The following is a 16,011-nucleotide window of genomic DNA, read 5'->3' on the forward strand; positions in this document are numbered from 1 at the left end:
CTCGTGTGAAATACGGCAGCAATGTGAAGGTCACAGCGCCATTAGATCTGATTTCTGCTTCTTTTTAAAGTCATAAATTCAAAACAATTTTAATAGCAAATGTTCAAACAACATAAACACATCATCTCTTCAGAGAAGTACCGTTGTGACAGATTATAGAACATCTTCTGTAGTTGTTTTTTGTCTTTTTGTAGTTGTTTTGTGTCTCTATGTTTTTTTGTCTCTTTGTAGTTGTTTTGTGTTTCTTTGTGGTTGTTTTGTGTTTCTTTGTGGTTGTTTGATGTCTCTTTGCGGCCCCTCAGTGGCATCATGCCTGTTTAAACCAGTTTTTTTAATTTTATTATATTATTATTATTTTTTACAATATGTAGTCATAATCATTTTATATTCAGGCTCAGTTTTATAAGGGTGTAAAAACCTTATATATATACATTATTATCATTATTATCATTAATATATACTGTATAAAGTCTTTAATTATATTTGTTATTAAGAGCCTGTTCAGTAATCCATCAACTCCTCTGATGTGACTTGGAGCCAATCACATGTCAGGAGTGTCTCTGCCAGCATCACCATATTCTGTTTACCCATAACACCCCTGGATGAGGGCGAGAACTCACATCACGCCATCACACACACACACACCACACACGCCAACGCCAACACCATCTCTGTTACCCGGGTCACAGAGGAGATATTCGGGTCTACTGACGGCGTGTTCAGCCCATCACCAGGTAAACAGAGACAGAGCGCACTTAAGTCCCGCCCACACAGAATTCATCACCACTGAGTTTGTATTGCGTGAAGGAGTCTCCTTAACACGGAGAGAATAACTGTCTGTTTCTATTCAGTTATTCTTAATGTCAGATTCACCTTCAGATCAATGAAACTTGGAGGTGGAAACACGACCTCTTCGGTCCACAGGGGGCGCCACAATCAACACAAGTTCCATGTAGGAGCTTTAAGTAGAATATTTAATGCTCGACTTTTATATTTTTATATTTTTATAGTGTGATATTGGTACTTTAGTAAAGTATAAAGCAATTGGCACCAATAATTGATAATTGATTACTGATTTTGGGTCATTTTAAGTATTTTATTCAGGTTTATTGTGCCTGCGTCAGCGTTGTGGTTGTCTGCCAGAAGCTCTCATACATTGACTGTTGATCCAGTCTGAAGCCACATTGTTACCATCCACTGTTTAGATCTTGGTGCTTTTTAACTCTAGATTTGAACCGGATGAAGGATTTTAGTGATCTGACGTCTGGATCTTAAGTTATCAGAGAAACAAGCTGAGCTAACGTTAGCAGCAGCTCGGCTCGCAGCCCCTCCGGGACGTCCTCTGTCTGTCCAACAGCGTGGGAGAAGCAGTGATTGTTAAGGTGGAACTGCTTTATTCAGTGTGTTTAAGGTGGAACTGCTTTATTCAGTGTGTTTAGTGGTTTTAATCAGCGGGTCTGTTTGTGTTGGAGAGGAGGAGACCTCTGTGGATCATTGGGCTCCCGGTAGAAACCTCCTGAACCATGAACACTGAAGGAATCCTAACCGGGAGAAGCTGAATGAGTTTTCAGTCTGTATTCAGACACAAAGTGAGATTTTTACCTCTTGAACTGTTTAAGGAAAATCCCAATGTTCATCCCTCGCTTAGCGTCTAGAATGGAGACCTGGTAGAGAGACAGAGAGAGAGAGAGAGAGAGAGAGAGAGAGAGGTGGAGGTGAGGCAGGTGTCAGTTTGAGGTCAGTGCTCAGGTGGAAACTGTCCACACACACCTTCAACAAACAGCAGCACACGCCACCCTGCATCACTCACCACACACACACACACACACACACACACACACACACACCTCCTCTTTGGTCTCTCTGAAGGAGCTCCTGGTCTTCCCGCCCCTCGTGGCCACGGAGGACTTGGCGTTTGATTGACAGTCGTTCTGACCAAACAGCTCCTCAATGGTCCGGACGTCGATCTCATACTGCTGCTGCACCCGGCGCTGAGTCCACAGGTTGGCCCGCCCCTTCACCTGCGACGCCACACACACACACACACACACACACACACACACACACACACACACACACACACACACACGTATGTAAATACAATCCTTTAATATAATAAAACTCTGACTCCGTTACGTTGAGCTGTGACTCTACCTGATCCTCTGGTATCGTCTTCCAAAAGAAACTCCTCACCCTCTTCTTCTTCTTCAGGCCTCCTACAGGGTCTCCTAGCCCTGGAAGCAGGGGCGGCATGGGAGGAGGAGGAGGAGGAGGCGGAGGAGGTGGAGGAGGAGGAGGAGGAGGAGGAGTGGAAGCAGGGGGGAGCTGTTTCATCCGGTTGCCGTCGATGTCAGAAAATCCCGATGGAGGACGAGGAGGAGACGTCGGCGCGGCGACGGCCACGCCCTCCACCTGGACGGAGAAAGCCTCCCTGTCATTGGCCGGGGAGACGCTGCCCATCACGTGCATCCCAGCGGCGGACTGGACGGGAGGTGGAGGGTTTGGCGGTGGCGGACTGGTCGGTCACCGGGTCGACGGGTGACCATGGCGAGGCGTGTGGCGACGATGATTTAGATGGGTCATCGCTTTAGGGACATCGGAGGTCGTTGAAGGGTCAGAGGTCAGGAGAACAGACAGCTGGAGAGAGAGACAGGAGTTTGATATCACTCTCATGGCTGTATGTTAAATAAGAAGCCGAGCTGTCTCCTCAGAATTGGTTGGGTCGTGTGCCAAGAGACTGGGACCAGTCTGACCACCAACGAGGATGCACCGAGTCTAAACCACGGTTGCCTCCCATCACATAGTCCACCAATCACATTGCTTAATGTAAAACAGATATAACCTCTTGTAACCTTTGGTCACGACTCTTTTGGGGAGAGAAAAGTCAGTAAGAGCACTCCGCTGACTGTGGCTTCTCAATCCAACAAGAAGTATTATTTTAATTATACAATTCTAAATAAACTTCTTAACTGAGAGAAGTTGTTTGTCTTATGTCCTAAAGATCATTTTGATACACGACAGTAACTAGATAGTTAGATAAATCATTTAAGCTGTTAGATAAATGAGGTGGAGGAGTAGAAAGTGGTAAAGTACAAGTAGTAACTTTACTTAAATGTACTTAATTACTTCCCAACACTGAACTTGAGCTTCTGCAGAAACAAAAACACCAAAATAAAATCCAATAAAAGTATTTGTGTCTTCTGACCTTTAACCTGCAGATTGTGACCTGGTTTTAATTGTGCTGCGCTTTTCTCAAACATTTAAATTTTTAGTTTAATAAATAATATATTAAACATTTGATCATTTGATTTGATATTAACACACAATTTGATCGAACGACTCGGAAAAATCCAGCTGGCACGAGACCTCGTTCCTGTTGTGTAAATGTGTAATTAAATGAACGTTAATTAAACATTAATAACTTTACGTAATGTTAAATATTTATTCTTCTGTCATGAATGTGTGTGTGTGTGTGTGTGTGTGTGTGTGTGTGTGTGTGTGTGTGTGTGTGTGTGTGTGTGTGTGTGTGTGTGTGTGTGTTTGCTGTCGACTCTTTTCTCTACTGAAACCTGATATATTTGTTTTTCTCTGAGCGATCAAACAGCTCCGACCTCTTCATCATCTTCCTCCTCACACACACACATTCATTCACACCTTCTTCCTCAAACAGTCTCACCTGAGCGATCGACTCAGACTCTGCTGTCACTGGATTTCAGGTTTTGAATACATTAAATAAAGCAAAAGGACGGATTTAATGACATTGTGTAATGTTTATCTGTTATTATGGGATACAAAACAGACCCTGAAATAAACCAGAGAAGAACAAACATTAGCTGGAGGGGTGGGAATCTTCTGGCACCTCACGATTCAATTCGATTACGATTCAGAGGTCAACGATTCGATTCCAAACCGATTATCGATGCAACAATTTTTTAATGTACATTTTCATGCGTGATTTTAAAATATATATATATATATATATATATCTGAGTTTGCTAATCACTTCCTACTACTTTTGTGATATTCATTAAAGACAATCAACAGATGAATTACCTTCTCTTTATTTTATTAGAGAAAAAGCTTTTCTTGTCACAAATATGACTTTCTATGAACAATGCAGCTTGGATTTTAACACAATATGGAAGTATGTAAAAATAATGATTCATTTTTCTTTTCTTTCTAATCTTTCTTTTCTATGTCAGTAAAGAAAAAGCTGCTCTTCGTCAATTATAAGAAGTCCTCTGGCTGCCATCAGGAACGCTTTCCCCCCCGACTCTGAGTGGTATCGAGAAATGTGGTTTCGCAGATTGGTTGTATTTCCGAAGTATTTAATTTGACTTCTACACACCTTACACACAGCGTGGGTCTTATCCATCTTCCCATCGACCTCATAGAACCCAAAATGCTGCCATATCGCAGCTTTTAAAGAAGCTGGTGCAGGCCGTATAGGTGTGTCGCAGCCATTTTGTCGCCACTGAACTTTGGATGTGAACAACTCTTACATGTGTTTTGGTGCGCATGCGTGTTGGCGGAGAACCGGCAGACAGAAAGGAGAGTTTTCTGTAGCGCTCTGCAGCACGCAAACTAATTAAATTTTTTTAAATTCCGATTATTAACTTATCTGCATCGAGACGTTCTAGAGAGAATCGCGATGCATCGAAGAACCGATTATTTTTCCCACCACTAATTAGCAGTGAGAGGAGATGAGGCAGAGCATCCGGAGGACGTCAGAGGGAAAACCAGACAATATTCTCTCCATTAAATATGATCCAGTTTCACCCAAATCTCTGATAAAGTTGTGTTTGTACAGTAATCAGTGAGCTCCAGTAGCTAGCCCTGCTGTTAGTTAATGCTCTCAGTCACAATAACAAGAACATCTACCGTCACGTTTCTACCAATAACTACTCTAATGCTGCAGAAAACCACCCCCCAAACAAAAATATAAAATTAATATCAAACTAAATCGCTAATTATTGACACACGGAAGTTCTGGATAACAAGAACATCGCTCGTCAAACCCCAACTTTAATCATACTAAAGTGTGTGTGTGTGAGTGTGTGTGTGTGTGTGTGTGAGTGTGTGTGTGTGTGTGTGTGTGTGTGTGTGTGTGTGTGTGTGTGTGTGTGGGGGGGTGGTGGTTTTTTTTTATTTTGTTCCATTTGTCTTTTTTATTTTGGTCTGGTTATTTATTTTTGATCACATCCAAAGTCCATTTAAAAATCTAGTAATTTTATGATGCCTTGCTCGTGGGCAGAAGTAAGTGATTGATCGGACGGGTTTGAACACTCATTTTAAATTTCGTGGGCTTGGGAATTCGAATTTATTAGAAAAAAAGTTAAAAAATTTTAGTTTTAATAATTTTTTAAGGGCTTTATGGATCTGGTTCTAATTCTGTTCTTTTAATTAAAGTCATCATCAAAAACATATAAGAAATATATACATTAGTTTAATTTGAATTCTTACAAATATTTAGTTTATTTACTGTATAAAGTTTTATTTGTTTGTCCGGGTTTTTCTTAAAGGGAACATAATCGCTTACAGTCGATTGACAGAAATTTTAACATGGCATCAATTTTAAGTAATTTTTTAAGGACAAAAAGCTAAAATTTATTAATGTGAATATTTTCTGTTTGTCTGAGTCGTTGTTGATATAAAAATGGATATCTTTGGGTTTTTGGACTGTTGGTCATTTGAAGACTCTTGCGACGCCATTTTTCACAATTTATTTTAGAAAGAAACAAACAACGAAATCAACTGATTGAGAAATATAGCGGTAGATTAATTGATGATGAAAATGTGAATAAAAGGTAGTATTTATACATGATCAATAAAATAAAAACATGTTACAACAGAAAAATATTGCTTAGGTCCAGATTGAGCTTTCTCAAAAAGATCTACTTTACTTTTTAAATACTTCTTGTTGCTCCAGGTCATGATAACATCTTTGGTACTAAGCTGTGTGGTGGAATCAGTTCACCAGTTTGTCCATTAAAATAAACATTATTTGTTGACTTTAGTGAGCTGAATTAACTTGAACGCGTTAATACTTCAGCAAACTACCTGAACTGTTTTTATTAAGTCCTTCTGCATTGGCTAAAAAGACAAGTAAACTCTAAATTAGCAGAATTTTCAATGGAGTTTGGTGCCTCATTCTTTCTCTTGTAGAGAGAATGCAAAGAGATGTGTGTGTGTGTGTGTGTGTGTGTGTGTGTGTGTGTGTGTGTGTGTGTGTGTGTGTGTGTGTGTGTGTCTGTGTCAGATGCCATGCGCTACCGTGGCAACCGGTCAGAGTGCTACCGATCGTCGTGGTAACAGAACGGGTTACAAACAATGACAGTTTGTTTACTTGGCAGACAACAAAATCGGGGTCACAGTGTGTGTGTGTGTGTGTGTGTGTGTGTGTGTGTGTGTGTGTGTGTGTGTGTGTGTGTGTGTGTGTGTGTGTGTGTGTGTGTGTGTGTCAGGCTATTAATATTAAACACAATCACTTCCTCCTGAATATTTCCCCCATTTCTCCCCGTCCATGTTGTTTCCTGTTTCATCTTCAAAGGCTCCTTGTAAACAAAAGGTTGAGATGACTCACCCTCTCACCCTCTCTCCTCCCTCCCTCACCCTCTCTCCCTCCCTCACCCTCTCTCCCTCCCTCACCCTCTCTCCCTCCCTCACCCTCTCTCACTCTCTCTTTTAAACTCCAGTGACCGTGACATCACTGACATCATCCAGTCACATGGTTCAGGATGTAAAAATAGACCCGTTAACACAAAGGCTTCTGATTGGTTAACGAGGAGTCAGAGGGTGAACTTTAATCTACTACAACTACAAATACTACTAATACTAATACTATTACTAATACTACTATAACTAATAATACTAAAACTACTAAAACTACTAATACTACTAATACTAAAACTACTAATACAAATACTACTAATACTAATACTATTACTAATACTACTATAACTAATAATACTAAAACTACTAAAACTACTAATACTAATACTATTACTAATACTACTATTACTACTAATACTACTATTACTACTAATACTATTACTAATACTACTATTACTACTAATACTACAAACTATACTATAATACTACTAACTACTACTAATACTACTAATACTACTAATACTACTATTACTAATAATACTACTAATACTACTAATACTATTACTAATACTACTATTATACTACTAATACTACTAATACTACTAATACTACTATTACTAACTACTAATACTACTATTACTACTAATACTATTACTAATAATACTACTAATACTACTACTACTAATACTACTAATACTACTAATACTATTACTAATACTACTATTACTACTACTACTACTACTAATATTATTACTAATACTACTATTACTAATACTACTAATACTAAAACTACTAATACTAAAACTACTAATACTACAACTACTAATACTACTAATACTAAAACTACTAATACTACTATAACTAATAATACTAATATTATTACTAATACTACTATTACTAATAATAATATTACTAATAATACTAATACTACTAATACTATTACTAATAATACTATTACTAATAATACTAATACTACTAATACTATTACTACTAATACTATTACTAATAATACTAAAACTACTAATACTAATACTACTATTACTACTAGTACTGTAACTAGTATTACTGTTACTACTACAACTAGTACTAATACTATTTTTTATATTTTTTATAATTTTACTACCATTACTACTTCTACCACAGTTACAATTATTTTTCATATTTTTCATATTTTACTACTATGGTAACTATTATTACCATTATTACCATTATTACTATTATTACCATTATTACCATTATTACTATTATTACCATTATTACTATTATTACCATTATTACTATTATTACCATTATTACCATTATTACTATTATTACTATTATTACCATTATTACTATTATTACTATTATTACTATTATTACCATTATTACTATTATTACCATTATTACCATTATTACTATTATAACCATTATTACTATTATTACTATTATTACCATTATTACCATTATTACCATTATTACTATTATTACCATTATTACTATTATTACTATTATTACTATTATTACCATTATTACTATTATTACTATTATTACCATTATTACTATTATTACCATTATTACCATTATTACTATTATTACCATTATTACCATTATTACCATTATTACTATTATTACCATTATTACCATTATTACCATTATTACTATTATTACCATTATTACCATTATTACCATTATTACCATTATTACCATTATTACCATTATTACTATTATTACCATTATTACTATTATTACCATTATTACCATTATTACCATTATTACATTCCATTATTACCATTATTACTATTATTACCATTATTACCTTATTCATTATTACCATTATTACCATTATTACTATTATTACTATTATTACCATTATTACTATTATTACTATTATTACCATTATTACCATTATTATTACTCCTGCAGTTACTAATATTGCTACGACTTCTACCATTAACACTAATATTAATAGTGCTGTTACAACCAATAACAACTATAACAATTATTTTCAATATTTTTACTATTTCACTCCAATAACTGTCACAGTTATCACTGTTGTTACTGTTATAGTTATCAGTGTTAGTAGTAATATTAATGTTACTTATTAATTTTAAATTGTGGAGCAAGATTTACCCGTTTGCAATTCGCACTTTAAACTTTATTGTTTCTCTTGTCATAGTATTTATTTATTATATTTATAAGTCAGAGTTTATATAGTTTATCTAATAATCTATTAATATTAAATATATAATGACATATTAATAACATTTCATATACTTTATAAACTCTTAGGGGCCATTATTTAATACTTTATGGACTTTTTATGATACTTACATACATATAGCACAAACAGTGCAGTATTTTACTTGTAATAGAGTATTTTCTTTAGTACTTTTACTCCAGTAAACTGAGCTCACAGAGGTGCTGCTGAAAGCTGCTTAGTTTAATATGAGATATAAATATAATTGAGAGCCCCCCCCCCCTCCTTCTCCAGATGCTGTCACGACTTTCACGTGGCAACAACACCTTCGGGGTGACACGGCGCCCGAAGGCTGATGATGTGGCTCAATGCATGCTGGGAGATCTGCTGTGACAGCGGTAACTCTCCTGAGCTCGCAATCTTTAGCTTCTTTCTCAACCGACCCAATTATGATCCCTCCCTCCCTCCATACATCCACCAGTCCCCTCGCCTTCGCTCCACATTCCTACGGCGCCGGCCCTGACCTCGATATTCAGACAGAGAGAAAGAAAACGAACGAGTAACTGACAGTGACAGTGCATGAAACAATGTCCCTCCTCCTCTTCCTCCTCCTCCTCTTCATGTTTTGTCCTCTAATGATTCTCCTGTCAAACTGTCCACCGACGGCGTTTACGTCTCCGTTATGAACAACGAGCACAGAGTCGGTTCAACGGGACTGTTGTGGTGCAGATTTATGCAGCGACTGTATGTTCTTAACGTCCAATCAACGCGCCGCACAGTGAGGTAACAAATCAACTTCACAGGTTTCACTGTGAGAGCGAAACTCCCAAAATCTGACTGCAGGAGGAGAGGGAGGTACGGATAACATGGTGGCTCAAGAAGTCGAGGAACAGCTAAATTAATAAAGTTTCCATCAAAATTTAGCACAATTTTTTACCAAATTTCCACAAAATCTGTTTATTAAATTTCAAACGAATGTGAGTTTGCATCCGTTAGATAAACAGTCAGTGGAGCTCCAGTCTCATTATATCGTTGCACTCAGTGTCTGCACCGACTGATCTCGGGGCCGCCAGTGGTCGACTCATGCTTTACCCAGGGACCCTCACACTGTAGGAGCCGAGGGGCCCAAGGCTCAGTCTTCTGGGGGCCCTCACACTGTAAACACTGGAGTAGTTAACTGAGGCTACAAGCACCCAGGGGCCACTGAGGGGCCCTGGGCTTCATCTTCCCTCGCTCTGGGGGGCCCCTTGGGGGACCGACCCCACTGGCCTGGTCCACAATCCAGCCTCGTCTGAGCAAAGGGATCACAGGGTTTAAAAACTTTATATTTATTTTAAAATTGTATTTAACTTTTATTTTACCAGATAAGACAGAAAGACATTTCTTTCTTACAAAGACGGACTGCCTTTATGTAATAGGTCAAAATATTCATCAAAAGACGTCCATTGAACTTTAACACATCAAGTCGTTTTATGTTCAAAAAGAAAATGTGGATTAAAATCAGATCAATGTGCTTATTTAAAAATCCTTAAACAATAACGATGAAATCAGCGTCTAATTAAAGCTGAGCCTCATTCTAATGACAGACTCTGATGTTTGTATATACACGAGTACATTCACTCAACGACTGTAGTTCTATCAAGTACCAGTTGAAAGAAATATGGACCTTTAGGGCAATTCGGGGTTCGGGGGGGTCACCGGTTGCTATAGCAACAGGCACAGAGGTGGACTGCGAAGCCAACATGGGCGCCAGTGAAAGTGTACAGTAAAGCTCTCTCACGCACGAGAGTCAGTACCAACCTGTTTGAGAAATAATGCGCTGACAAATATTGACACTGCAAATTCAACTGACCTCTGCCCCGTCGCACGCACACACGCACACACACACACGCACACACGCACACACACACACGCACACACACACACGCACAGATGACTAACACTGCAGTGACTCACACAGTGACGAGTTCTGATATTAATCAAACACAGATCATCTGGATGTGATGTCAGCCAGAAGTTGTGTTGAATTATTTTGTAGGTTGTGTTTCAGATTTTATAACTTCATTAAATTGTCCTTGTTGTGCTTCTTATTTAATTTGTGTTCATGTTAATTTCTGAATTTGAGGATTTCATTCTTTACTTTTGTGTCTTTTTAACGTCTTGGGACGATGTTGGAAGTTATATGTTGGACTTGTTTAACGTCTAAAATCCATAAATAAATAATATCCCATCATATTCTACAGCGCTGTGTGCTGGCAAGAGTCTGAAGATACGATACTTATCACCATACAGAGGTTAGGATTCAATATAAAACAGCCTAATTTTAGGAAAACTGTTATAAAGGTATAAAGAACAGATCACCATATGCAGAAAATCTGAGTTGATGTTGATGAAAATAGACGTTCAGACAGATAATCGCACTCCCTGAGTACAGTAATCGGCTGTTTTATGAAATTGATGAGTCTTTTTATGTGTTTTTAAACATTTTAAAATGTGTGTCTGAGGTTTTTCAGATATTCCAAACTAATAAATGAATTCTGGAGGTTTGTGTTTTGTTTTAAGGAGTCGAGATTCAACATTAATGTGCTGTTAAACGTCACTATGTGTTTCCTGCTGGTGTGTATGTGAATGTTGCTGTTGCTCACTTCTCAATGAAAATACATGTTTATGTTCCTAATGGCATCTCATAAAAAGGTAATTGTGTTGTGTATCTCTGCAGAAATCTCAATAAAACAAACAAACAACGGAGCATTGAGCATTCAGAGACAGACAAACACACTGTTGACTATAATAAAAATATAAAACCAGAGCGGCTTGAGCTCACTGAACACCTGCAGATGACTCAGCAGTCGACAAGTGAGTCCGGGACAAAGGAGGAAGGTGAGTGCAGGAAGCTGATGAACGACTTTGTCAATGAAAACTCCTCCAACTCAATTAAACAGGACAAAGGAACCGCTGGTGGACAAATCATCTCAGAATAAACCACTGCACTGTAAAGCCCTGATGAGTTAGTTCAACTCAAACTGTTTAAGTATGAAAGGATATTTGATTTGAGTAGAATTAACTCTTAAGTTAAATTAATTGTACTAACTTCATTCAGTAAGTTGATGTTAAACTCATATTCACACTGTAAAACCAGAAACTAAGTTAGTGTCACTTCAAATTATTACTATAAGCTGCTTAATCAAGAACTTTTTTTAACATAAAAAACTGAGTTTGTGTTAACTTAACTTACTTAAACGTATTTAAAATGTGTGAGCAGAACATATCTGAATAAAAGTCACTTAAATGCATCTTCTTGTTACTCAGTTTTCTTCCACTAAAGCAAATTATTACATTAACTGTCAAAACAGCTGTCGTACAATAAGAAGAACTGATGATTAATTGATGATTTCTGTGTTTTTTTTATGTGAGAAACATAAAATCTTTACATTTTGGGCGATTATTAAGAATGATCTGGATGCATAATCCTGAGCTATACAGCGTTATAATGACACAAAGTCAATGGAACAAACTGGAATTATATCACCAACACTTAAAATACTGCACACACTGACGTCAAAGAGGCTCAAACGTACAAAAAACCACCACGATCAATTAATTGCTGACTGTCAGTTAATGTTAATGCTTTTTTCCAAAATGCAGCAGCTGTGATTTCAGAGCTCAAGTTTCTCCGGTGACTCGACGGAAAAACAAACAGACAGTCTCTGGCATTTTAATGTGAAACTCTGGGATCTGAAAGGGTGAGACGGGACAAAATAAGTGCCGGTTTGAGGCCGAACGAGACTCTCAGACCCTCCAGTTTAATCCGCCGTGGTTGAGTTCAGATAGTTTCCATCAGGAGACGAATGTCTGTGGACGGAGAGCTGCTCACATCCTCCACCGCTCCAACACGTCTCTGTGTAATAATATGCAACACCGTACGACTTCAATTAAAAGCAGGGTCTCCTTTATTAGCCTGGTGTGTAATAGGACTTAAAGGCCCAAATAAAGGCAGGTTGAGCTCAGGGATCAAAGCTGTTAATTTAAGTTTTACAGGTAGTTGTAGTTGGTTGAGGAGCTGCATTATTGATTAAAATGCTGAATATTTTCTCCATTAATCGACTGATTGTTCTGAAAATAGCAAGAAATGCTCAGGAATTATAAACAAAACTATTTGCATGAACCAAAAACTCTCTGTTTATTAAAGAATAAAGTGTTTAATATAGAAAATATAGAGGTTGGTGTTCAAAATCTGTTATTACGACACATTATTTCAATTTGTTGTCTTTGATACGTAACAAATCCTCCATAATCAATGTAAATAAATCAGCTATTACCTGAAAGTATCCAGTTATTTGAAATGAAAGATGTGATTTAAGAGGAATTTGAATGTTTAAAGTAATTATGAGGTCAGGATGGGAAAGAAATCATTGTATTTAAGTTAGAGGGTGAATTTATGTAACAGTTTGTTTTCAACTGTTTCTTGCCTTATTGTCTCTATTATTGATTGCAAATTGAAAGAAAAATACTGTAAAACCTCAAATAATAGACCCAGGCTTTTATTTTCTTTAGTCACTGAACTTAACCTGCTTTTATTTGGGACAGGCCTTTAATTCCAGTGAAAAGATGGGAAATGACATCGAACTGTTTATTTAAAGCAGTATGAATATTACTTCTATCAAACAACATATCAATTACTAGCTTATATACATCCAGAAAACTTCTATAAAATCTACACCAGGCTAGTAAAGGAGACCTGCCTCTAATTAAGGGTTTACTGTTTTAAAATGAGCTTTTTATAAAAGTTCCTGTAAACATTTGAGACCATTGTTCTGATATTCAAACAACTTTTGCAATGAATAATGTTTCTTATAATAGTCCTGATGCCAAACCATACAGACCTTTTTCACAGCGACCAGTTTGACATGAGATAGTTGGATAAACACCAGCGTTACCAATGACACTAATACAGTGTGCTGCTGTTGTGCATGTTGGCTCACTGGAAAGGCTCTGCTACACTAAATGGAACTGAACCTTAATTAGTATTATTGGTAAAACCTGTATTTACCCTACTATTCTATGTGAAAATGGCTACTGTGAAAAAGGTCTACTGTAAATCAAAGTTTGTGCACTTTTATGTTCCCACTGTGCTCCTACTTCCCACATTTTGGATATTTAATGATGGATTATAAGCATATTCAAAGGGATACTGAGCTGTAGGACTAATATTTCTTAATCTTTTCCCGCTTTAATACTAAAAAAAGCATTTAACAAATTTTTAAGGCTTTATGTTCTTATGTTTTTATATCTTTCTATGTTCGTGCAGTCATAGAACGAGTTGACAGATCTAAAATGTTAGCAGATGGGAAAAACATCAGCTACATCAGTCAGCGAGAGAGAGAAGAAACAACTGTGATCAATAATTACTGTAACATCTCTTCCACCTCGTCAGCGTAGAAAAGACCGAACAACAAGCCGACAGCATCACGATGGAGCTCTGAATGCTAAATTAGACGAGCTGGGAGGAAACTGCTCCAAACAGCAACATATGAGTCACAGCAGGCTTTAAATGTATTCTCTCTCTCTGTTCTCTCTCTCTCTCTCTCTCTCTCTCTCTCTCTCTCTCTCTCTGATTTCTGTAGGTTTACAGGCTGGCTGGTTGTTGCTCAGCAGTCTGACAGATTAGCTCCCACACTTTCTCCAGCAGTGACAGATCTCCTCACGCCTCGGTTTGAGGATTACAGCAGCAGGTCAGCAGGCCGTACTGTCACCGGCTGGAGGAGGAGAGTATTCAGTCGTACAGTTGGTAATGAAAACTATTCAGAGACAATACAAGAATGATTCAGGCGTAAACACAATGTTGACCTTGAGTCAGATTATTATTTCCAAGGTCAAAAACATTCAGGCTCAGTTGTAAGAAACTGTCGAAGGGTGTATCCAAGAAAGGATTCAGTGAAGAAATAACCAATAAACATCCCAAAAATATCCAAGAATCTACCCTGAAATTGTCAATAAATAACCAATATCTATCTCTCTATGTATAAAACATGTCCAGAAACTATTTCACAGTGGGTCTAAAAGCGGTCCAGAACCACAGATGCTGGATCCAACAGACGGAGCACAAACACAGTCACCCTGGAAACACCCAGTAAAACTCCCCGAGGAGGAGAAGGCCTCCGACTTATTTACCAGACAAACAACAGTAAACACGTGTGTGTGTGTGTGTGTGTGTTGTGATGGTGATGGGGGGGGGTGTAAGCGAGGACCCCCCACATTGACGTGGCTCAGATCTGAAGTGCTTTTTAAACAACATTAGCATTAAAAACACATCCGTCTTTAAACTCCAAAAACCCCAAAAAAGTGTTAAAAAGTAGAAAAATCCTCTTTAAATCTCTTCCATGGCTCAGAGAGAGAGAGAGAGAGAGAGAGAGAGAGAGAGAGAGAGTTTACTGCTGTGTTTTACAGTCAGGGAGGGGGGGTCAAGCAAAAGCAAACGGCTGGCTGAGCATCTCTGCGGTCACCATGGCAACGGAAAGCGAAAGTGGTCCCTTAAAAAAACGGCGGCCTGTATCCCAAATGTCAATCCTGCTGGTATCTTCACTGGAGCTCCAGGGCAGGAGGGGGAGGGGGACGAGGCTGAACACTCTACCCGCTGAGGGAGCACCGCAGCCTGGCTACAGTCTGCTCGGGGGTGGGGGGTAGTTTTACAGCAGCACATTGTTAAATTAACAGTTTTCTGAATGGAGTCTGGTGTGGCAGACTCTCCCATGCACACGGGCAAAGAAAGACCAGTAACAGGAGCGTTCATGCCTCTAAAGAGTTCAATTAAAAGGTAATTTTAAGAGTCGTAGTGTTAAAATGTGGATGAAAAGTTATGTTTTGAGTGTCATCATTCGCTCGGTGACACAGTTCTTTCTGTGACCTGCTTCTTGAGTTGTATGTTGTTGAACCATGTGAGGTTCAAAACCCCCCCGAGGCCTTCAAACACCTGCTAACTAATGCAGTAAAACGTCTCTCTGCAGGTGCAGTGTTAATTCAGCTCAGATCAGTGCTGATAGATTCATTTATTAGGAGATTGGTGGAGAGTTTATTGATTTTTTTGTTCTTTATAGACTGAATATGGCTGTTCTTTTTTTTTTATGGTTTTTGATTGATGATCAGACATAAGCAGTTTACTTTGTGCACTTTTCTTCTCATTATAGACTCCCAAAAATAAGATTATCTGATTTGTTCCAGTCAGA

The 16,011-nt window shown here is 37.9% G+C and overlaps 1 protein-coding gene across 1 annotated transcript in view; it reads right to left on the minus strand.

Moving 5' to 3' along the window:
- LOC127359778 (FH2 domain-containing protein 1) overlaps positions 1 to 16,011 on the minus strand; it is a 28,721-nt gene that overhangs the window by 10,770 nt on the left and 1,940 nt on the right. Inside the window, exons 2-4 of the mRNA XM_051393918.1 lie at positions 2,155 to 2,637; positions 1,848 to 2,021; positions 1,603 to 1,664 (exon numbers count right to left, since the gene is read on the minus strand). Of these exons, the coding sequence (XP_051249878.1) occupies positions 1,603 to 1,664; positions 1,848 to 2,021; positions 2,155 to 2,469 (551 nt within the window). The 5' untranslated portion in view covers positions 2,470 to 2,637. The remainder of the gene's footprint in view (positions 1 to 1,602; positions 1,665 to 1,847; positions 2,022 to 2,154; positions 2,638 to 16,011) is intronic.

This window comes from Dicentrarchus labrax, unplaced genomic scaffold (assembly GCF_905237075.1).
Source record: "Dicentrarchus labrax unplaced genomic scaffold, dlabrax2021, whole genome shotgun sequence".
Lineage (NCBI taxonomy): Eukaryota > Metazoa > Chordata > Actinopteri > Moronidae > Dicentrarchus > Dicentrarchus labrax.